A 22,916-nucleotide genomic window follows, 5' to 3' on the forward strand; every position below is an offset into this window, starting at 1 on the left:
ACAACTTGAAACAAAGAACCACAGCCTACTGATGCAGGCGGGACCAGTGTGGCGTGGGTCAGCGCGCGGGCGCAGCCTGGGAGGGGCGATGCCAGAGAAGGCGGGGCCTGGAAAAACCACGCCCCCGGCACCTGCGACAGGTGGAGCGCGCGGCCTCCGGCACCGGCCATGTCCTCGGATGTCTCCGGGACGGAGTCCGGGTCCGAGTCCGGGCCGGAGTCGGTTCCGGAGCCGGTGCCGGAGCCCGGGCCGGAGCCGGAGTCGGAGCCGGGGCCGGGGCCGGCGCCCGGGCCGGGGCCGGGGCCGGCGCCGGGGCCGGGACCCGGACTGGGGCGGGAACCCGGGCAGAGGTACCAGCCATGCCAGTTGTGCCCCGAGCACGGGAAGCCTCTGAGCTGGTTCTGCCTCTCGGAGCGACGACCGGTATGCGCCACCTGCGCCGGGTTTGGCGGCCGATGTCACCGGCACCGCATCCGCCGAGCGGAGGAGCACGCTGAGGAGCTGAGAGTGAGCGGGCACGGGGCCGGGAACTAGGGCGGCTCTCTTGGGGCAAGGGTAACTGGCAGGAACCGGGGACCTTGGGAGAGAGTGGCTTCTCTGTGGCTTTCCTTGCAGAACGAGGTGATAAAGGTGTGATCTCTGAAGTAAACTGAATCCAAGTTTGAATCCTGCCCCCTCCCTGTGAGTCACAGATCCTAGCTTGGTGTCTTTCATCAGTAGTTTCGGGGCATTCACGTGTTTGTTATAGCTGACCTCATAAAAACTTAGTACCCCCCACCCCCGGAAACCTGGTCTTGACTGTGATGGAGGTGGTGGATGGGGTGGAAGAATGGCAGGACACTCTCTCTTCTAAGGCCTCCTCGTTCAGTGTGGCTCTAGGCTGGTCATTTTCCTGTTACACCCCCACCCTTTTCCCTGAGCTGCTGAGATTGGAGGCCAAGTCACCTTGGTGCCGCAGTCTACCTTTCATTCTAGCTGTGGCCCCTGGGGAACTCCTTGCAATTTGATTAAATGGCTTAATCTTCCCAACCCCACCCTGGCATTGAGCCCTGCTGCGCACTGAGAGCGGGTCGCTGGGGACATCACCTCCTCAAACCAGATTGTAATAAACACACCTTCCCGGAAACTGGAGCCAGTGGAGATCAGTTACTCAGGGATGGTGAAAATAAACTTGAGTAAAGTTGATGTAAATCAGCTTGCATCATGGGTAAGGGTTTTACAAATTCCTAAGGACTTAGATATGCCTGGGTTCTAGCTAGGGCTTTTCAGAGGAGGAAAAGGGGGCCCACGGGAGGATGGTAACTCCTCCCAGACTCTTAGTATTCCGGGTTTAAGAGGGGGAGATTCATTGACCAGGCAAGAGGAAACCACTTTTTGATCTCAGCGGTTACGAAGAGGAAATGACCTAGTGGAAAATCTTGAAAAGCAACCATCACGACTATATGAGTGGTGGGAGGGGTGAAGGCCGGGACAGGATAGTAAGCTTGGTACTCTGCCTCAGGTGCCTTCCCTGGGCCACCCCAAGACCTTACACTTACATGCAGCCCTGGCGTAAGGAAAGTGAGTCTTGCCGTCTTTCTTTCTACTTTAGAGTTGTTTTTGTTGTTGTTTGTTCGTTTTTTTTTTTCCATGCTGGGTTTTTTGAGCCTCATGTATTTTAGACCCCTGAGCTGCATGTCCAGCCCTAGAGTTTACAATGCCTTCAGCACACTCTTCCTGTCCCTCCATCCTGTAGTGAAAATGTCTCTGGAGCATAATCACTACTGACCTGGACAAAATAGGACCAGTTCAACTGCTCTTAGCTTCTGGATTCATGCCTTGATAGCTAGTTAGAAGGTAGGCTCATGGTAGGAACGGGCCTAGGTGCCCATTAGTGGACGAATAGATAAGAAAAATGTGAACATTTTCACGGATATCCACCCACTAGAGCATTATTTCATAATACAGAATAAGATTATGTGATTGGCAGGAAGCTGGGTAGAATGGACACCTCCACATTAAGTGAAACAAGCCTGACTCTGAAAGACACACATTTTCTCACGTATGTGGAACCTAGACACAAGCTGTAGCAGGACGGCATGAGCTGGGTGTGGTGGCACACTCCTGTACTAGGAAGGTAAAGAGATGGCGAGTTCGAGGCCAGTTTGGATTTTACATTGAGGCCTTGCCATAAACAAACAAACAAACAAACAAACAAACAAACAAACAAACAAAGCCAGCTGTGACAGCTTTAGTCTGAACACTTAGGAGGAAGATTTCTGTGAGTTCAAGGCCAACCTGGTATGCAAAGTGAATTCTGGGACAGTCAGAGCTGTACAGAGAAACCCTGTGTCAAAAAAGAGAGAGATGAAACTTAGAAGACGGGGCACTAAAGAAGAGAGGATCAGGGTTGGGGGAGGGGGAATTAATGAATGAATGAAGGGTGTGATTGAAGAAGAGTTACAGTGACATAGTCTATAGGATTAGTACACACTCATAAAACATTTGTTAAAGGAAAAAGGAAAAATGCTAAGCTCAATTCTCTCAGTCTCTGGGTACACGGTCACAGTGCCACAGTTCACGATAGCTGACTGGCGGGAGCGTTTGGGAGAGTTTTCTGGAAGAGGTAGCTGGATTGCCTTGGGGCAGTTGGTACTGAGGCCCGTTGTTAGGGGGCAGTAATGGAGGGGTTGCTGCTTGGAAGAGTGCCACCTATTTCCTGCTGCCTAACCATGTCTCCTGGAGTGATCCACTTTACTATCTGCCTCAGCTTCCTCATTTCTAAACCGTTGTCTGTTCCTTTACAGTTGACACTAGTGACTTTGGGAACTGAGAACCGAGACTCACTTGTGGTCAAGGCCACAAGCGTTCATCATTAATAAATACATGTTATTATTGTAATTATAATTTATTGTAGTGTAATATTTACCAACATTAAATTACATTTATGAGCAGGAACTCCCCTCTGGATGGTAAGTCAGAGGTCAGAGCGGTGTTTATGCTCCAGTAGCAAGAGACAGAAACCCATACGAAAGTCAATATACCATAGGTTGTCAGTTGTGAGAAATAAAGCAGGGCAAAGGTGGAGGTGAGTCAGGGAGGCCCTCTCTGAGGAGGTAGCTTGTGAGTGAATAGACAGTCAGGGAGATAACTGAAGGAAGAAGGAAGAAGGCCAGGGCCTGAGCCTGGCTAAAGCTGTTGCTTTTGAGGAGCGGAAGGTTAGTGGAAGGTTAGTGGGAAGCAGGAGGTGACATAGGAGACAAAGAGTTGTGCCAGGTAGGACCTGTTGGCCAAGAGACCGGTTCTCACTGTGACTGTATTGAAAAACGACTGGGAGGTTTTGAGCCAACACAGCCTGTACTGATGGCCTCAGGAAAAATGGCTGTGCTAATGGGAGGCTTGAAGGTTGACAAAGGAGGCCCAACTTTGGGTTCAGACTGGATAGAGTAACAAGTGGAAGTAGTCATCGGTGAAGACAGAGGAGGAAGAGGGTTAGGAACAAACACATAAAGACCCAAGTATCTTTGATCAGGCTGGCCTCAAACTCACAGAGATCTGCCTGCCTCTGCCTCTTAAGTACTGAGATTGAAGCAGTACCACCAGTACCTGGCTAAGACCCAAGTGTCTTGATGGCCCCAAATGAGTTACTGGGGAGTCCAGCATTAGTGATCTGAAGAAAAGACATGATAGGCATATGTGGGGGTAGCATTGTCTTTGATAACAATGATATCTGGGTTTGGGCCTTAGGAGTGTGTGATTAAGAGCAGAGTAAAAAGGAAAAATCAGTGAGCGAGTGGCCCATATGCATGAATAAAGACGCTGTGGTGTCATTTGTGTTGTAGAACAAGATTGTGGACCACTGTGAGAAGCTGCAGTTACAGAGTGCTGGCATCACCAAGTATGTGGCCGAGGTCCTGCAGGGGAAGAACCAGAAAGCAATGGTAATTAATTCTTCCTCTCTCCTCTCCACACTGTGCCTCCTCCTAGGATAAGAGCCTAGTCCACAGCCTTGTACTACTGGCAGAGGTGGCTGATTCTCTCCTTTACTACACAGGCTATACACTAGAAAGCAGCGTTTTCGGTAACGTTGGGTTAGACCGTCAAAAAGATTAGTACCTTCCTTTACTCAAAAATTTTAGACTTACTTATTTTACGTGTATGATTATTTTGCTTGCATGTATGTATGTGGGCTATGTGTGTGCCTGGCACCCTTGCAAACCAGAAGAGGGCGTTGAATCACTTAGAACTGGAGTTACAGAGAGCTGTGAGCTACCATGTGGGTGCTGGGAAATGAACTCAGATCTTCTGCAAGATCAACAAGTACTCTTAACCTCCAAGCCATCTCTCCAGCCCCATACTTGAATCTTTCACTGTGGAATTATTTTGGGTACATCCCTAGAATTACGAATTTGGGCACTTTTACATGGTGTCTTCTTCTTCTTTTAAAAACCAGTCTGAAGCATTGAAGCCAGGATCATGTATATGCTAGGAAAATGCTCTATCATTGAGCTACATCTCCAATTCTTTTGAGGTATTTCTTTTGTTTATTGAAACAGTGTTTCATATACCCTAGACTGACCTCAAACTTGCTATAGAGCCAGGAACTTCTGATCTTCTGCTTCCACCTTCAGGAGGTGAGATCACAGGCAGGTGCCTCTATGCCAGGATTCTTTGAAGTGTCCTTGCAACAGTATTATGCAGCAGGTGGCAGTCAGCACCCCTACTTGGGATGGGGAAATAAATCCTAGGGAAGTTAGTTGGCTTGCACACGGCCCTGCTGCCTCACTGCAGACTCAGTTCTATGCCCTGAGCCTCTGGCTCTCCAGCCACTGTAGCTGCTGCACTGCACTGCTGGTCCTTCTTCCAGAATGGCTATTGTCCCTCTACTCTCAAGTGTGCCCTTAAGGCCAGGGAACTGGCATAAACAAATATGTGTTGGGGTAAATCTCCAACCCTAATAAGGCCGTGCAAGGAAAACACACCTCAGTTAATATGAACACAAGCTGCGCCTACATTGGGCAGATCCACCACTACACTGCTCTGTTCCCAGCTAGGAGGGCCCTTAGAACTGTGGCTTCTCCAGGCCACAGGCTTCAGCTCCATCTTCCTTCCACCTGCTCTTCTTCTGTCTTCCTCTCTCCTTCCTCTCCTCATCTCCCCTGCTCCTTTCTCTCCCTCTCTCTCTTCAGTTCCACTCCAATTCACCTTCAGTTCCACCTTTCCTTTCCACTGCCCAATCATCAGCTCTAGCCTTAATTTTACAAGTTAAAATGGGGAGATGGTTCACATGAAGTCACCTGAGTACGTGATTTACTCCTCTTCGAGGCAGCCCCCCTTGGGCAAGCGGAATTAGTGTCAAAATACAAACAGTACCAGGGCAATCCACCACAAACAGGGAACATCATAGCAGGGCACAGGGGTTTCTCAGAAGCTAAAGAGACCAGGACTAGGAACCAGGAGGCAGTGAGCCGTCCACCTAGTCTGTGTTCATCACCACTTCTGTTTGCAGGATGATGTTGATTTCTCTACTCCATCTGCCTTTCACTTTCTTTATTTATTTTTCCTTATTTTCTTGTCCCCTGCACTGGCTAAAGCTTCAGTACAATATAGACGGGAAGCTACAGTAGCAGATGCTGGCTGTGAGTGGGAGACTTCTGACATTTCACTATTTATTTAACAAATCTTTACTGAGCACTTCCACTGGCCTGCGTGCTGGGCCTTCTGCAGTGAACAAACATGAAACTGCTTGTTTTCTTCAATGCTCTGTTCTGTCAGTAGAGATGGACAATAAAGGATGAGGTTTATGTCATGTCAGAAGTAATCCGCTCCTTGAGGGAGATGTAAAGAGGAAGGCGGACAACACGTCTGAGGCCAGGGGTTCGGTTTACTCATGCTATGCTAAGGAGTGCTCCCAATAGGAAAGGTTGCTATTTGGGGCTGGCATACGGCTCAGCAGATAAACTGCTTGCTGCAGGGGCCTGCTGCCCTGACTTTGTTCCCTGGAACCCACAAAAAGATAGAAGGAGAGAACTACTCGATAAAGTTGTGCTCTCACCTGCACACATGCACCATGGCGTGCACACCCATCTGCATGCACACAAACATACACAACACAATAAGTAAAAGTTCGAAGAAAGAAGGTTTATATTTGCACGGAAACCTAAGAAGTGGGGTAGTGAACCCCACAGCGGGGGAAGAGTATGCAGAGAGGTTACCGAGTGCAGATGCCCTGGGCAGAAGGGTGCTTGACCTGCTGGAGCAGTAGATCCTGCAAGGCTGAAGCTGTGTGAACGGGTCAGATGTAGGAAGAAGTCAAATCAGAGACGCAAGAGGTTCAGGGAGAACCTGGGCCAGAGAAGCAACAGGCTCAGAGAGGAGCTGGGTCCCACCCTCTTAGCCACAGAAGGGTTCACTTCATTTCAGATAAAGAGAAGCTGTTGAAAGGCTTTTTTCTTTTTTTTTTCATAAACAGAGTAAGTGAAAGACTTAAGTTTAAGGAATGGGGGTAGCTCAGCAGTTAAGAGATTAAGAGCACTTCCTGCTGTTCTAGAGAATCTTAGTTTGGTTGCTAGTGCCTACTTGGGGCAGCTGGAGAGCCAACATGTATGTGGCATGCGTGTGTGTGCGTGTGTGCACACACGGGAGTGGTGGGGCAGAAAGATGGAGGCTTCCATTTTTAAAAAAGCTCCCTTTCAACTGTAGTAGGAAGTAACCGTAGGCAGCTAGAATGAAGCCAGGAGACTAAATAGGAAGCAGTTACAATAATACAAATGAGGCCATGTGCTTCAGATTCAAGTGAGTCTCCTTGATATTCTAAGCTGGTCTCCCCTCTGCACTGGGTAGATCATGGGTCTCAATTTAAACAGAGGTGACTGCTCCTTGTACTGTACAAAGCAGGTTTCCAGAGACAGGGCCCACGGAAGCAACTGGCTGTCCTTGGCCTTCTGCCACAAAGAAGGCAGCTCTACTCTGACTCATCTGGCAAGAGTCGGAGTGCAGGTGCTTTATGCCACAAATGGATGATTGGTCACCTGGCGTGGCGCTAGACTGACAGCCAGAGGAATGCGCTTCTGGTTCCACTTCTGCCGCTGGCTCCCTGTGTTAGCGTTAGAAGAGATCTTCCCTAGGACAGTTCCCCGCCCAGTCACTGAGTCCATGTTTTGAGGTACCCACTGCATGCCAGGCCCTGACCACTGGGAGTTAGAAGGTGATGTTCATTACCTTGCTGAGCTGAGAATTTTCTTCAGAGCCACTCCAGGGAACAGAAAAACCCTCCTTTGGGGCTAACTGGAATGAACAAGCCTTAGAGGTGATATGATTTTTGCCTCGGGTGGGGTCAATTTTAACTGAAGCCTGGTTGGTTCTAGTTGATAAGAGTGTCTCTTTAAGGTCCTTCTGCTCTGTTGATCGCTATGGTTCACTTGTCAGCACCTGCACCGACAGTGTGTGAATATCGGGTGTAGGTCTGCGGGATTGAAATAAATCAAGTACACAGGTCATCCGTTTTCAGCAAGTGCCAGCAAGGCTTTACTGAGATCTCCTTATATACCAGGTGAAAACCCCCAACCAGGAAAACAGGAAAAGTCTGTGTGGTAAAAGTTCTGGCCCAATCAAGGGCATAAACAACTTCTTAACAACAACAAGCAGGAAGGCTGGGTGGGGAGGAAGGGTGCCATGGAGAATCCCAGCCCCAAATCAGGGGCTAAGAGCAGCTGCCAAGGGTGTAAACAATTTCTTGCTATAGCAGGCTAAAAAGGCTCAGCGAGGGGGGGAGGGAAACACCAAGGTAGGACCCAACAATTCCCCCTCTTTTATTATTTTTTTTAAGTAGCACCTGTCTTAGGATCAATCTGGGGTTCCAAAACTCTTTCCCATCTCTGAAAATCCTGCCAGCCTCAGGATTTTCTGTCTTAGGAGAGTATGGTCCCAGAAGGTTGCCCGTCTTTGGCTAACTACTTGTCATACAAACTGAGCCTAATTTGGGCCAGTGGATTATTCCCGGCCAATGAAAACCAAACCTGTTTGGTTTCAGCCTGAGACTGGATCTGTTGGTACTCTAGAACAGCCCAAGGGCAGCTGCTAAGGGCGAGCAATCAAGATAAGCACTCATCCCCAAGAGCCTTGCTGCTATTAAGGACCTTAACAGGGGTTACACACATAAAATGATAAAAGTCAGAACAAGATATAACATGGGTTTCACAGAGGAAGTCCAATTGAGAACAGTTTGTTGGTTGAGATGAAGAATGACCAACTGAATCTGAATATTAATGCTATAGCCAATGCTGTGGCGACTTCTCCAGAATGTATCCATAGTCCCACAGTCCCTACGACAGCTGCCAATTGATATATGGCTACACTGGCCACTGTAGCAGCAGTGGCTGAAATGGTGATGGTAGCAATGACTGTCACAGTAATGCCAAAGTCTCTTTTATGCCTGTAGAGTACCACTGGGAATCAGCCTTTATCCAGAGGTATGGGGATCACACCAGGAAGTCGAACAATCCATGTAGAATCCTTTTGTTCCCAGCAACTGGTTGGTAGGAATGGACCTAGGAGAACAATTGAGAATCTCCTCCCCTTACACTATCCCAGCCCCATTCCGAACCAAAAAGGAAAAAGGGGTGCCACCACACATGGCACAGATTTTAGAAAATGTTTACTCTTCTCATTTGGGCAAAAATGTGAGGTTTCAAAAATATCAGATACACTTCAAGAGGCAGTACTTAGAGGTTTTAGGCCAGCACCTATGTGCGCTGGTCTAGGAGGCAGATAACTACCATTTCTAAGAAGACTAATGGGTACAAAATATCTCTCAAACCTATTAACACTAGCATTGGTAACAGTAATACTTAAATCAGCTATGGAAACATTACCAAAAGTAAACATGAATGAAAAAAGGAGCTATTTAACGAGGCTTTATAAAAATTTTAACAAAACGTAGACTATCCTTTAAGATAAAAGTAAGGTTGAGAATCATTCGTTTTACCCTTGTGCGAGCTGCCATTTTACCTGATGTGTGGTCTGTTGTGGTAACAGCGGGCTGTGTTCTGTTATGCATTCCCACTGGCATCAGGATCGGGAGATTCTTCATGAAGTTTTGGTATATCCCTGGGTGGACTGTCATCCACTGGACGCACACAACGCTCAGGAACCCAAACAGGGGTCTCAGCATCCTTGGGAAAGATGCAAGCTGATCCTCTCACCCTGACTAAGATGGGGTCAGGCCCCTTCCAGGCTCCTGAAGCCAGATCTTTCCATTTAACTAAACCATTATGTGCTCTGTCCTTCTTCCAGTGCCTGTCAGCCGCGGAGAGACCAGTCTTGTCCACAATTAAAAAATTTAAGATATAAAGGATAGTTGATAATTTAGTAGGAGGGGCTGTATACTCTCCCTCTTTTAGTCCTCCAAGTTGGTTATTTATGGTTAAATGGGCTCGCTCTACAATTGCTTGACCTTGAGATTTGTAAGGGATACCGGTTTTATGAAGGACATCGAAATAAGCACAAAATTGTTGAAATGTTTTGCTGGTATATGCTGGTCCATTATCAGTTTTTATTTGCCTAGGCACATTCATAAAGGCAAAGGCTTGTAAACAATGGCTTTTCACATCTTTGATCTTTTCTCCACTGTGAGCAGAAGCAAAGATCAATCCTGAATAGGTATCTATGGACACATGGACATATTTCAATTTCCCAAAAGAAGGTACATGTGTGACATCCATTTGCCAAGTATCATTGGGCATCAATCCTCTAGGATTGACGCCCAGACTGAGTGAAGGCATTAACAGAGCACACGAAGGACACTGAGTAACTATCTGAACAGCTTGCTCCTTGGTGCATCCTGTACTATGTTTTAAAGGTTGTGAATTTATATGAAATTTTCTATGTAATTGAAGGGCCAAATCATAAGAATCAAGGGCTACAGCTATAAATTGTGGCCTAGTATACAGATCAGCAGCAGCATTACCTCCTGCCAAGGGGCCAGGCAATCCAGATGACCTCTGATATGCCCTACATAAATGGCTCTTTGCGTTGCCACAATAATGCCTGCACACTTGCAAAAGACAAGAGTAGGTGGGGAACACAGGAGCAACATGTGCAGCAGTTTCCAAAGGTAAAATAATATTAGATACATAAACACTATCGGTATAAATATTGCACGGCTCTTCAGGAAACAAGGATAGCGCTAAAAGAAGGGCCTTTAATTCTGCCAACTGTGCTGAGGTGGAATCAAGCATCATTTCCTCCACTTTGCCCTCTGAAAGAACCACAGCGTATCCCTTAGAAGAACCATCAGTGAAAACTAATCTAGCTTTACTTAAAGGCTGATTTTTGACTATAGAGGGAAAGATCACAGGATGTAACTTAAAAAATTGACAAATTTTATTTTCAGGATAATGGTTATCAAATTGACTAGTAGTGGAACATGAAAAAATAGACCAATCATCAAAAGTTCTAATCAAATTATTTACCTGTTCTTGATCGTAAGGTAGAATAATAAATTTAGCCTCTACCCCAAAGACCTGAATACTCATTTTTTGAGCCTTAAAAAGTAATTGCACCACTGCCTGGTAATAGGCTATCACCACCTTGGCTGGAGAGACCTGAGAATGGACCCATAATAGGGGACCATCCTGCCAAAAAAGTCCAGTTGGGGAATGTGAGGACGCAAAAATAATCAAGGAGAAGGGCTTGTTATAATCAATATAATTAAGATGAGCTTTCTCCAAAGCATCTTGTACTAGTTCTAAACACTTACGGCCTTCAGGTGTTAAAGTTCTTAAGGAAGTTGGAGAAGGTTCTCCCTTCAAAATTTCAAATAACGGTTTTAGCTGTCCTGTACCAAGATGTAATGAGGGGCGAAGCCAATTTATATCTCCTAGTAATTTTTGGAAATCATATAAGGTTTTCAATTTATCTAATCTAATTTGTAATCGTAATGGTTTTATTCCCTTTTGCAGTAATTGATGTCCTAAATATTGATAAGGGAAATTCTGTTGTATTTTCTCAGGGGCAAGGACCAATCCTGCTGATTGCAAATCCTCCTGAAGGTCTGCAAAGGCCTCTAGTACCTCAGTTTTATTGGGCCCTGACAGTAAGATATCATCCATGTAATGAACAATATACAACTGAGGACATCTATCCCTAAGGGGCCTTAGGGCAACAGCAACATAAATTTGACAAAGGGTGGGGCTATTAGCCATACCCTGAGGTAAAACTACCCAATGAAAGCGATGGGCCGGTTCCTTGAAATTAGCTGAAGGCACACTAAAGGCAAATCTTTTACAATCTTTAGGGTGCAAAGGGATAGTAAAAAAGCAATCTTTTAAATCAATAATTAACATGAACCAAGATTTAGAAATTGCTACAGGGGAGGGAAGGCCAGGTTGTGTGGCCCCCATAGGTTCCATAGTCTTATTGACTTCTCTAAGATCTTGCAAAAGACGCCATTTTCCTGATTTTTTCTTGATCACAAAGATAGGAGTCTTCCAGGGAGATGTAGATGGAACTATATGTCCTGCTTCAAGTTGTTCCTGCACTAAAAGATGAGCAGCCTTCAATTTCTCTTTGGATAAGGACCACTGCCTGACCCACGCTGGTTTATTAGAATTCCATGTAATGGGTAAAGGTTGAATGCTTGGAGGCTGTTTAGCAGTGGCCCTTAAGATAAATTTCCCAGTCTACTCTTGTCCCAAGGATGGTGTATAATCTGTTTTTCCTCATTAATACTGTACGATTTTTCCTATAAAAATTTTTTTTCTAGTCCCCTACCTGGGCTCCTCCCCATACTTTTCATCATTGTTTGAGCAGGTTGTGTAGTCAAGACAGCTCCCATATCAGGAAGAACATCCCTTCCCCATAGAGTAACAGGAATATAATCGATGATAAAGGGTTGAAAATATCCCATATGTCCTTCCTCGTCTTTCCATTTAAGTATTTTACTACTCCTAAAGGGGGCCGAAGCAGTGCCAATTCCCTGCAGGAGTAACTGCGTAGTGTCCAGTGGCCATGCCTTAGGCCAGAAACTCTTAGAAATGACTGTGGAGTCTGCTCCAGTATCTAATATTCCCTTGAAGGCCTTGCCTTCAATCCACAAGGTCAGTATGGGCCACTCTGCCAAAGAGGAAGCCCAAAAGGCGCTAATACCAGTGGAGCCAAATCCTTGATTCCCTCTGCTGAATTTCCTTACTAGATTATCAGTGTTGAATTGAGGGAATAATATAAGCAGAGCTATACGGTCTCCCTGGGGGATAACTATCACACCCCTTTCGACAGAGACCATGATTTTAATTTCTCCTGTGTAATCGGCATCGACGACCCCCGGCAGTATTCTGATTCCCTTCAAGAGGGCACTACTGTGTCCTAAAAGAAGGCCCAAACTGCCAAAAGGCAGCGGCCCATATACACCCCCCCCACCCTTACTCGTGAGTGGGGCTTTGCTAGAGCCTGACCCTTCACCTTATTCCTTGCCAGATCATGGCTAATGCAACGAGGGAAGTGATCATCCAGAGGTTGAGTCTGGTGAGGTGCCTGTGTGAGAGTGAGGAACAGCGATTACTGGAGCAGGTGCACAGCGAAGAGGAGCGGGCCCACCAGTGCATCCTGACTCAGAGGGCACACTGGGATGACAAACTCCGGAAACTGGACTCCCTCCGCACCAGCATGGTGGACATGCTCACCCATCTGAATGACCTCCAGCTGATTGTAAGTCAGGAGAGGGTGAGGACGAGAGGTGGGCCAGGTTCCCTTGATGTGAAGAGCTTGAGAATGCCTGTGGGTGGGATGGTGAGTGACAGTGAGCCTTTGGGACAGGGATGGGTGACGATGATTTCAAACCAGACTCTGAAGCTCCTTCCATCTAGGCCCAACTATATACTTCCTCAGCAAAGAACCCAGCTAAGTCAGGTCGACCAAAAGCCCTCACCACTGACATCTCATAGCCTTTGGCATTGATCAGATCTACATCTCCACTATCCCTAAGTGTTGTTTGATCATCCTGGTCTGTCTTCAGCAGGAATCCTGTTAGGTAGGGTTAACCAGGATCCTTCCTCCCCCTCAGAGTTTTCCACCCACCAATCCCATCCTGCTCCATGGCCATCAATTCCCAGGCTGTATTTGGAGCTGAACCCAGTGTTCCTCTCATTCACTGCAAGATCCCCGCACAGTGGCCCCTGTATCTATATTTACTATATGTTTAAGTACATATCATTGGCTCATTCCATTTTAATATGAGACGGGGAATATAATTATGAGAGTTTTGGCCCCTTATAACAACATACTTTCAATGTCAAACGTGTATTGAGGGCCTAAGTGTTGTGCAATGGGGCAGAGTTATAGGACACAGCTGCAGTTGTTCCCAACCGTACCCAAGACAAACACTGACAAGTCACTGTAGCAGAGGAGTACCTCGGAGGTCAGGACATCCCCAAGGCAGTTGGAGTGGATCATAGACAGCTTCCTGGATGAAGTAAAAAGAAAAGTACTCAGGTACAGGGAATTGGGGTGGTGAAGAAAGTTCGAAAGTACACAGGAAGAAGGCTGTGCAAGGGCACCAATGTAAACAAATACACTCTTGGTATGCCCAGACATAAGCACAGTTAATATTCAGTTTGTTGCTTTTCAAAGTACTTTATAGATATGAAGATGCCTCCAGTTTTGAGGGGATGGCAAGACATTGGGGTATCACTGGAGAACAGAGAGATGCAGAATCACCAGGCCAGCCTCCTCCCTTTCAAGTCGGGCAGTCATGGAGACTGTCCTAGATTGTGACTGTCCTAGATTGTGCGTTCCTTCAGCACCAGCTCCCAGGCACAGGCAATTCTGTCCTGGCCACAGGAATGGTCACAATAAAGTACTCAAAGTCAACAGCCATCTAGGAGCTGATTGATAGTCTCCGTGGCAGCGGGCAGTGGGGATCTGGGTCTATAGAGGATGGTCCTGAAATGGAGTTGAGGGGAACCAGGGATGCCTCAGGGTAGGTGGCAATGGGTGACTCATTCTTCGTGTGTGCAGGGAGGGCAGGGGAGCCTGTGCGTGTGTGAGATTCAGCCCAGAAAGGTTTGTGCTTGGTCTTTGCTGTACAGTCTGCGTCTACTCACATTGTATGCACCGAAGTGTCTTCAGGTCTTCTCCATTTGCTGGGAGTGCTGCCAGCCTGACCTTGCTCTTTTCTCTTTCAGCAGATGGAGCAGGAGATTCTTGAGAGGTAAGTGGCCATATGATTTCCTCAGGCAGTTACTGAGACTCCCAGTTCTTCCTAGGCAGTGTAGCTGAGCAACGTCCTAGAGGCTGGCTCCAAGGTCATCTCCTGAGCCTTACCCCACCATGTTTGGTTAGGTACATTTGGAAAGGCAGTGAAACAAGTATTTATTACTCAGGGTCTTGCCTTGGGCTTTCTAATCTTACCCTACTTAACTAGGGTCATTATGGTTAAGAATGCTGAGGCCCAAAGGGGGCAGAAAATTTGCTAAGACCCAGAACTGGAGCCTGGAGTCACCTGATACTTGTCCCCTTGACTCCTCTACCTTCCTTTCTGCAGTGAAAGGACTTCAAGACTCAAGTTTGTATTCACACTCCAATGTCCTATCTAGTCGTTCAGTAAAGGAATTTCAACAGGTCCCTCCTGTGTACTAAAAGGTTGAGAGGCTGGGGCCTGAGGAAATGACCAAGTGGATAGAATTTGCCAGGCAAGGTGATTAGCGATCTCTCTATGGTTGCTGCTTGGTACTTCAGGGCTTTGCCTAGCTCGTACAAGGTCCTGGTTCAATTCCTGACCCTCTAAAAAGAAAAGCTGAAAGTTAAAGGGGAATCTTCATCAACTCTTCCCAGTCTCATTTCCCTAGAGATATGGTTGGTTTCAAATTTGTAGATTTTTTAAATGTATTTGTTTAGTTACTTAATTATTTTGGGTGCATGTATGTATGTGGGTGTGCCATGGCTCATGTGTGGAGGTCAGAGACAAATTGTGGGAGTTGATTCTCTCTACCACATTGAACTCAGGTTGACGAGCTTTGTTGCAAGTACCTTTATCCACTGAGTCTACTCACCAGTCTTAGATGTGGAATTTCAAATGTGTGTGTGTGTGTGTGTGTGTCTGTGTGTGTCTGTGTGTGTGTATATATGTGTGTGTGTGTGTGTGTCTGTGTGTGTGTCTGTGTGTGGTTCTCCGTGTGTGTGCTTCTGTGTGTCTGTGTGTGTGTGTGTGTGTGTGTCTGTGTGTGGTTCTCCGTGTGTGTGCTTCTGTGTGTATGTGTGTGTGTGTGGTTCTCTCTGTGTGTGTATGTGTGTGTGTGTGGTTTTCTGTGTATGTGTGTATGTGTGTGTGTGGTTTTCTGTGTATGTGTGTGTGTGTCTCTCTGTGTGTGTATATGTGTGTGTGTGTGTGTGTCTGTGTGTGGTTCTCCATGTGTGTGCTTCTGTGTGTCTGTGTGTGTGTCTGTGTGTATGTGTGTGGTTCTCTGTGTGTGTGTATGTGTGTGTGTGGTTTTCTGTGTATGTGTGTGTGTGTGTTTCTGTGTGTTTTTGTGTGTGTGTCTGTATGTATGTGTGTCTGTGTGTATGTATCTGTGTCTGTGTGTGTGTTTCCTTTTTTGCTTTCTTTTAACAATATCTATTTTTAAATGAACACAGATGGGATTATTTTAATTATTTTATACCCGTTGTTCTACTTCTTAGTAGCTATTTTAGAAAAAAATTCAACATCAGTACTTTTAGAGTTCCTTCTTTTCTTTTTTTTTTTTTTTTTTTTTTTTTTTTGGTTCTTTTTTTCGGAGCTGGGGACCGAACCCAGGGCCTTGCGCTTCCTAGGCAAGCGCTCTACCACTGAGCTAAATCCCCAACCCAGGACCTCACTTTTTTGAAAGTCTGTGAAGTATTCCATTGTAAGGATGTCAATCCTTACACCAAACTCTCTCTCTCTCTGATAAAAATAGATTCTATTAGTTATTCTATTTTTTGTGTATGAATGCTTTCATAGGCACTCGTGCCTGGTGCCTATGAATATCGGAAGAGGACATCAGACCCCCTGGAACTGGAATTATGGGTGGTGAACCATCTTGTGAGTGCTGGGAATCAAACCTGGTTCCTCTACAAGATTAACAAGTGCTCTAACCTCTGAGCCATCTCTCCAGCTTGCTCTCTCCGAATGTTATTTTGTTTATGGTGCTGGGTGTCCAACTCAAGAGCCTCACACATGTTAGGTAGGAGTTTTGTCTTTTGTTTTTGCTTTTGAAATATAATTTCATGTAGCCCAGGCTAGCCACCTACACCTTTAAGGCAAGTTTGACTGATTCCCTCATAGAGTTTCCCACACTCTGGTCATTTTTTCAGTCTGCTCATCTTTATCATTTTCTTCCTTTAACACTGCATTTCCTTAGTACGAAGCAAGCTTGACTGTGATTTTAATAAAATCTCATCTCTAATTTTTAAATTTTTGAACTACCTCAAACTTACAGAAAAGTTGTAAAAATGGCATAATGAGCTTTGCTAGAAGCAGTGTTCTGCCACGGAATCTCTCACACTGTTGTTCTGCCTATCCGTGTGGCTCTCCTTTACCATCCCTCGGCATCTCCTCTTTCATAGTGTTTATAGACAAACTTTTTTTCTGACTTATTTTATGATATGTTGCGGATAACATAACTTTTTGTCTCTAAATACTTTAATATAGCTCCTAAAAACAATAGCAAATGCAAACCATCACAAAATCTAAGATGAGGCATCAGTGTTCCCCGATTACTGACATGTCATTGTATCCGGCCTTCAGCCAGAGCTTGGGCATACATGGAACTTCCTATGCATGATCTGTATCCTAACTTCCAATTCTGGCCTAGCATAGCAGTGTTTAGCCTTTGCCTGTCTCCTATTCCATATTTGAATCCATATTTAAATAACCCTGGCTCTCAGGCTGGGCTTGGTGGTGCACAACTTTAATCCCAGCACTTTGGAGGCAGAGACAAACAGATCTCTGTGAGTTCAAGACCAGCCTAACCTACACAGAGAGCTCCAGGACAGGGCTACATAGAGAAACCCTGTCTCAAAAACACTACCACTACTACCACCACCAACAATAATAAAATAAAAATAAAATAAAAAAGAACCCCAGCTCCCAGGAGGCCAATAGCTGTCTGCATTCATTTGCTCAGTCCTCTAGCACACACACCATTGGATTGCTGAGTCCATGCTTCTTCCACTGAAGATTTGCGTGTAGTGCCTTGTGCTCTGACCGAGGTCAGTCTTGCCCAAGTACCGTTAGAAGGGACAATAGGTAGAATCTCACTTATCTAATGAGAAATGCCTTTGCTGTCTCTGATGTTTCTACATCCGTGGTGGCTGGGATCAGCTCTTGCCTAAGAGTATCATCAAGTCCCCACTGCATAGATGGAGTGTTCTGATTCCAACAAGGCTTTGCTATATTCAGGCCCCACTATACCTCAGGACCAGGACTTTTGTATTCTACACCATGCAGTGGCTGGGCCAGGTGGCTTGCTGTTGATTTCAGTCCATGTGTGGGTTCAGGTCTGTCCTAGAATGGCAACCTAGTTGCTGACATTGTCTCCACCTGTTAGCTGGGGCTTCTCCACATAGAGCTGCTGTGGTTTGAGAGCATAGGCTCTCTCTTGTTCTGACCACAAAGAGCCTTTGTCACCAGGGCCCATTGTCAGAGTTTGTAAGGCCCTTCTCATCCCAGGACAGTCAGTGACAGTCTCTCAGAGACCTTGCGTGCATCACACAAGTACTGCTGAATGACCTCAGGCCATCTCCAGAATTAGAGGTAGTAGGAAAGTTCTTTCTGAGAAGCCAGGTTGGAGGAGAGCAAAATGTTGGACACATTTCCACTTCACTTTTTTGTCCCTTTGAGATTTCATTTCATGCCAAGGGAAAAAAATGTCTTGAATGGTGCTGGGGCTCCGACCTGAATTTGTTCTATTTTTACAAGGAAGCAGGACTTGAGTTCAGCTCTCATTTTCCTGCTAAGTGCCTTGTATAAAGTCTGATCTCATGTCAGATGGGATAACCACTACCTTCCCATCACAACAAAGTTTAAGTGACCATGTATAAAAACAGTAAACACAGAGGCCAAACAGCTAAATAAATGGCAACCCGTCCTAAGGCATTCCCTTCTTTAATTTTTTGTTTGTTTTTAATATTTATTTATCTTATTTTATATATGTGTGTATACCTGATTATATATGTGTGTGTGTGTGTGTGTGTGTGTGTGTGTGTGTGTGTGTGTGTACATATGAAGATATCAGAAGAGAACATTGAATCCCCTGGATTGAAGTAACAGAAGGTTGTGAGCTGCCACATGGGTTCTAGGAATTGAACCAAAGTCTCCTACAAGGGCAACAAGTCCTCATGACTGTTGAACCATCTTTTCAGCCCTACTTGGGTTTTTCTGTGAGTGTGTGTGTGTGTGTGTGTGTGTGTGTGTGTGATGTCTACATGTATGTTTGCATGTTTTATGTGTGTGTGAATGCCATTGTGCATGTGCCATAGCATGTCAGAGAACACTCTCAGATGCTGGTTCTTGCCTCTTTTCTTGACTGAGATAGGGTTTCTTTGTCGTTAGCCTCGGCTATACCAGGCTAGTTGGTCCTCGAGCTTCCTATCTCCATCTTTCCTAGAAGCACAGGGACTGTTGGTGTGCACTATCACACCAAGTTTTCATGGGTTCTGTAGATTCAGCCTCTGGTGCACAGCTTGCACTGCAGGTGCCTTACCTGTTGAGTCAACTCCCCAGCTTCCAGCCCTTCCCCTTGATGAAGAAATGTCCTATTGCTGTGCAATCCTCAAGAAGGGCTGAGGAGTGACTGGATCCTTGGACTAAACCAGAGAAACATTTACCGATGCATTGGGTTTTGAAGGATGTGAAACAATTTCTAGAGCGTTTAATAGAGAAATGTTCTCACACAGCAGATCCCGAGGCCCAGATCCTCTTCCGGCTCTGCTGTCAGCTTCCCCAGGGCACTCCTGAGTCACTCAAACTCCAGAGCACACTGCCTTCAGTTTCCACTCTCCAAGATTTACTTATTTTTATCATTGTTTGCATGCTTGTGTGTCTGTGTGTACAGGTGGCTGCAAGCACTCACAGAGTTTTCTGAACCCTGGAACTGGAGTAATGGGTGGTCATGTCGGTGCTGGGAACCTCTGCTAAAACAGCAGGCACTCTTAACAGCTGAGTTCTCTCCAGCCCCTGCCACCAATTTCTATACCAGCCCCGAGAGTACACTCCCCTATAGACTGTCTATCTGCTTCAGGGGACTTCAGGAAAATCTACTTTCCCTTCTGGCTAATACAATCATGGTATTGCCCTACCAAAGGATGAATTTCCTTTTGTTTTTCTCCCCTCACCCATGTGGAGCTATACAAGTTTCCAGAATCTTCCTGAATCTCTGTCTCTTTCTCTCTCTCTCTCTTTTTTTTTTCCCCCTGCATAAGGGCCGAGGAAGCAGAGGGCATTTTGGAGCCCCAGGAGTCGGAGAAATTAAGCTTTAATGAGAAGTGTGCTTGGAGCCCTCTACTGACTCAACTGTGGGCAACATCGGTTCTCGGGTCTCTCTCAGGTTAGGAGCTGCAAGAGTCCAGCATTGTCTGTCTGCCTGCTTGTCTGCCTGCTTGCCTGCCTGCCTGTGTGTGATGGGGGTGGGAGTGCTGCTGGGTCACACTGGGCATCGGCACAGGTGTGATGGTAACTGCTTTGGTAGCCAGTGATGTTGGAAGCAGGCTGCTCAGTAGGGCCAAGGCTGTACAGCTTGACCAGCCTGCTTTCTCCTGTCTAAGCCATTCCCATTTCTCTACGGTTAGGCATAGGATTAATTATGTTCCTTTAAGTCATGTCCTCCTTACATCTCGCCTTCTAAAAGTTGAATGGCATCCACCAGAGTCCGCATGGAAGCTGCCTAGATTTGCTTCACTAATCCGTTTAACAACCATCAGAATAAATGGTTGAGTGAGGTGATCCGCGCTCGTAAGCCCAGCACTTGGGTGGCTCAGGCAGGAAGAGTCTGGGTTCAAGGCTAGTCTGACATTCACCCTATCTGAGACCCAGTCTCAAGAACAAAAGAACAACAAAACATTGACTGGTGGTGAATGTGGGCCTGCCCCTGTACTGCAGACTGGGGCAACAGAAGTGATTATCAGAAGTGACTGTCTCTCCTGAGAATATAGACATTAATTACTAGCTCAGGTTGTATGTTGTAGATTCTGGTATCTGATGGTCCTCAGTTTGGCTATCATGTTTCCTAGTTTTGTGCTCTGCCCTCAGGATATCAGCTCTAGAAGCCACAGGTAGGAAGGAGCAGCTAGAAAGCAGTACGATATGGCAATACTAAAACATTGGGTCTTCATTTGATACCACCAACTTGGCACTTCTTTCTGGGCCTTATTTCTACCAGAGTTTGTAGATGAAGATTTTAGACCAATAACTATTGTTCTCCTGGATAAGTTCCTCATCAAGTATTTTATATGAGGCATTTAACACATATCATCTAGTCCCCAAAAATACCCTATAAGTCCTCTAAGTGTTGTCCTATTTAAAGATGAAGAAGCTGAGGCTCAGAGAGAGTGAATGGCTTGTCTGAGGTCTCAGCAAGTGGCAAGAAAGCCTTTGACTATCTAGTAGGACCAGGTTAGGAATGGGGCTGAGGAGGACCTGGTACAACCCTGAGAACTCTTTCTGGCAGGCATGGAGGATGTGCTTATTGATGAAAGGACTGTCGGCCCCTTATTGAATTTGTCCGAAGATCGAAAGACCCTGACCTTCAATGCCAAGAAGTCCAAGGTCTGCTCAGATGACCCAGAGCGCTTTGACCACTGGCCCAATGCCCTGGCTGTCAATGCCTTCCAGACTGGGCTCCATGCCTGGGCAGTGAATGTTAAACACAGCTGTGCTTACAAAGTGGGTGTGGCCTCAGCTCAGCTGCCCCGAAAGGGTTCTGGCAGTGACTGCCGCCTGGGCCACAATGCCTTCTCCTGGGTCTTCTCCCGCTATGATCAAGAGTTCTGTTTCTCACACAACGGGAACCATGAACCTCTGGCGCTCCTCCGGTGCCCAACACAGCTGGGCCTGCTGTTGGACCTGCAGGCAGGAGAGCTGATCTTCTACGAGCCTGCCTCAGGGACAGTGCTTCACATCCACCGTGAGTCCTTCCCGCACAGGCTCTTCCCAGTCTTTGCTGTGGCCGACCAGGTCATCTCCATCGTTTGCTGACCTGTGACCACCGTGAGACCAGATCCACCTCCCCATCACCCTTTCGGGTCAGGCCATGCTTCTAGCTAGTGTCCTTTTCCTTGATGATGTGACTGGTGTTCCCCATGGGCAACTTTTGGAGAGATGGGCATCTGCTTCAGACTCAGACATAACTTTTCAATGCTGGTCATCTGTGGGGATCCTGTTTCTTCCCTCTTGGCCTTAGTCTCCCACCACACTTGTGCCCTTCCAAGGGTCTCATTATCCTGTGTCTCTGGCATCCAGCATAGTACCTTGTGCATGGCGAGTATACAGCAAGGTACAGTGAGGGAACAAATGGTTGATCAAACAGGTGACCAGTTGTGTGGCAGTGTCTGGAAAAGCACCGCAGTCCCTGAAAGTGCCTAGCTGCGGAGAAGGCTGTGCCGAACTTTCCCTAGCCTCTCAGTTCAGTATTTCTTGGTCTTTTTCATGATACACCATGTGAAGAGGATGTTTTCCTAGCATACAAAGGACAACCTGCCAGGCTACTGTTGGCCAGAACACTGTGCCCTCCTCCCACATTCTGTTGAGGCACCAGTATCCCGTCTCCAGGAAACCTGCTTGCAGCACACTTTTTGACATCTGTCCCGGGCCCAGAGGCTGAGCTCTAGCATGGCTTACATGTGTGAGAGAAGGGTGACAAACATTCCCCCTGGTGAACACCCCACATCACGACTCCTCCTTAGGGTGGAGAGCAGCAAGCAAGAATAGCTGAGGGGAAAGGAGGGCTGGCCTTAATAAATGAATGTGAGCATTATTAAAGGGTTCTAAAGATGTAATGATGTCTTCGCTAGTAACTGGCTCCATGCTGATTGGTAGCCTTGGGTATATGCTTATGACCCACCCAGCATCAAGAGGCTGGAGATGTTACTGGAACCAAGGGCAAGTCCTTTGGCCATTTCCACCATAAGGAGTTCATCTGAGAATAATGGTCTTCTTGCCAGGACTTGGAATGAAAGCTTGGTGGCAGGGCACTTGGCTCGCATGCCCAAATCTCTGAGTTCAATCCCAGCATTGCAAACAGAACAAATTGGGGTGGTCACAGAATTTGACTGGCAGACAGTCACTGTTTTACTTCAGCCCCTTATTGACTTGCAGAACGTGGTCCCAGGATGACTGGGAGATCTTTGGAGAATTCTAACTCTTCTAACTCTCTCTCTCTCTCTCTCTCTCTCTCTCTCTCTCTCTCTCTCTCTCTCTCTCTCTCTCTGTGTGTGTGTGTGTGTGTGTGTGTTCTTTTCCTTCCAACCATGGAGTCCCAGGTTAAATGTGAATCATCACATTTTGACAAGTGATTTCTGTTTATCCGTATGGGTGTTTTGTCCGCTTGTATGCAGAAGGCATCAATCCCTTGGAACTGCAATCGTGAGCTGCCATGTAGGTGCGGAGAGTCAAATCTAGGTACTGTGGAAGAGCCATCTCTCCACTGTGCCTCCCTATGCCCCTCCCTGGGCCATCTTACCAGGCCCCCATTTCTGTTTTTTTTAAAAGACATTGTTTCACATAGCCCACTCTGGCCTTGAACTCACTGTGAGTCTCCATCTGTAGAATGCTTGGTTTACAGACATGTGCTACCGTGCTCCTATGTAAAGTTGGTGGGAGGGGTCACACCACCTCTGCCCACTAGACAGCTTTAAGGTAGAGAATTGAGCAGGGTATGTGATGTAGGACAGCCACAAGTCAACAGTATTCTTTTTTAGGACTAATT

General features: G+C 46.5%; 1 protein-coding gene across 2 annotated transcripts; it reads left to right on the forward strand.

Moving 5' to 3' along the window:
- The first annotated feature begins 138 nt into the window (after positions 1–138).
- Positions 139–21,987, forward strand: Bspry (B-box and SPRY domain containing). 2 transcript variants are annotated; one of them, NM_022261.3, is given in 6 exon segments: positions 139–507; positions 3,822–3,920; positions 12,454–12,684; positions 14,160–14,185; positions 19,417–19,541; positions 20,661–21,987. In NM_022261.3, coding segments are annotated over 6 exon segments (1,347 nt in total). In that variant the 5' UTR covers positions 139–168; the 3' UTR covers positions 21,188–21,987.
- Positions 21,988–22,916: the final 929 nt, after the last annotated feature.

The sequence above is a fragment of the Rattus norvegicus genome, chromosome 5 (genome assembly GCF_021556685.1).
Source record: "Rattus norvegicus strain SHRSP/BbbUtx chromosome 5, alternate assembly SHRSP_T2T, whole genome shotgun sequence".
In the NCBI taxonomy this organism is placed as follows: domain Eukaryota; kingdom Metazoa; phylum Chordata; class Mammalia; order Rodentia; family Muridae; genus Rattus; species Rattus norvegicus.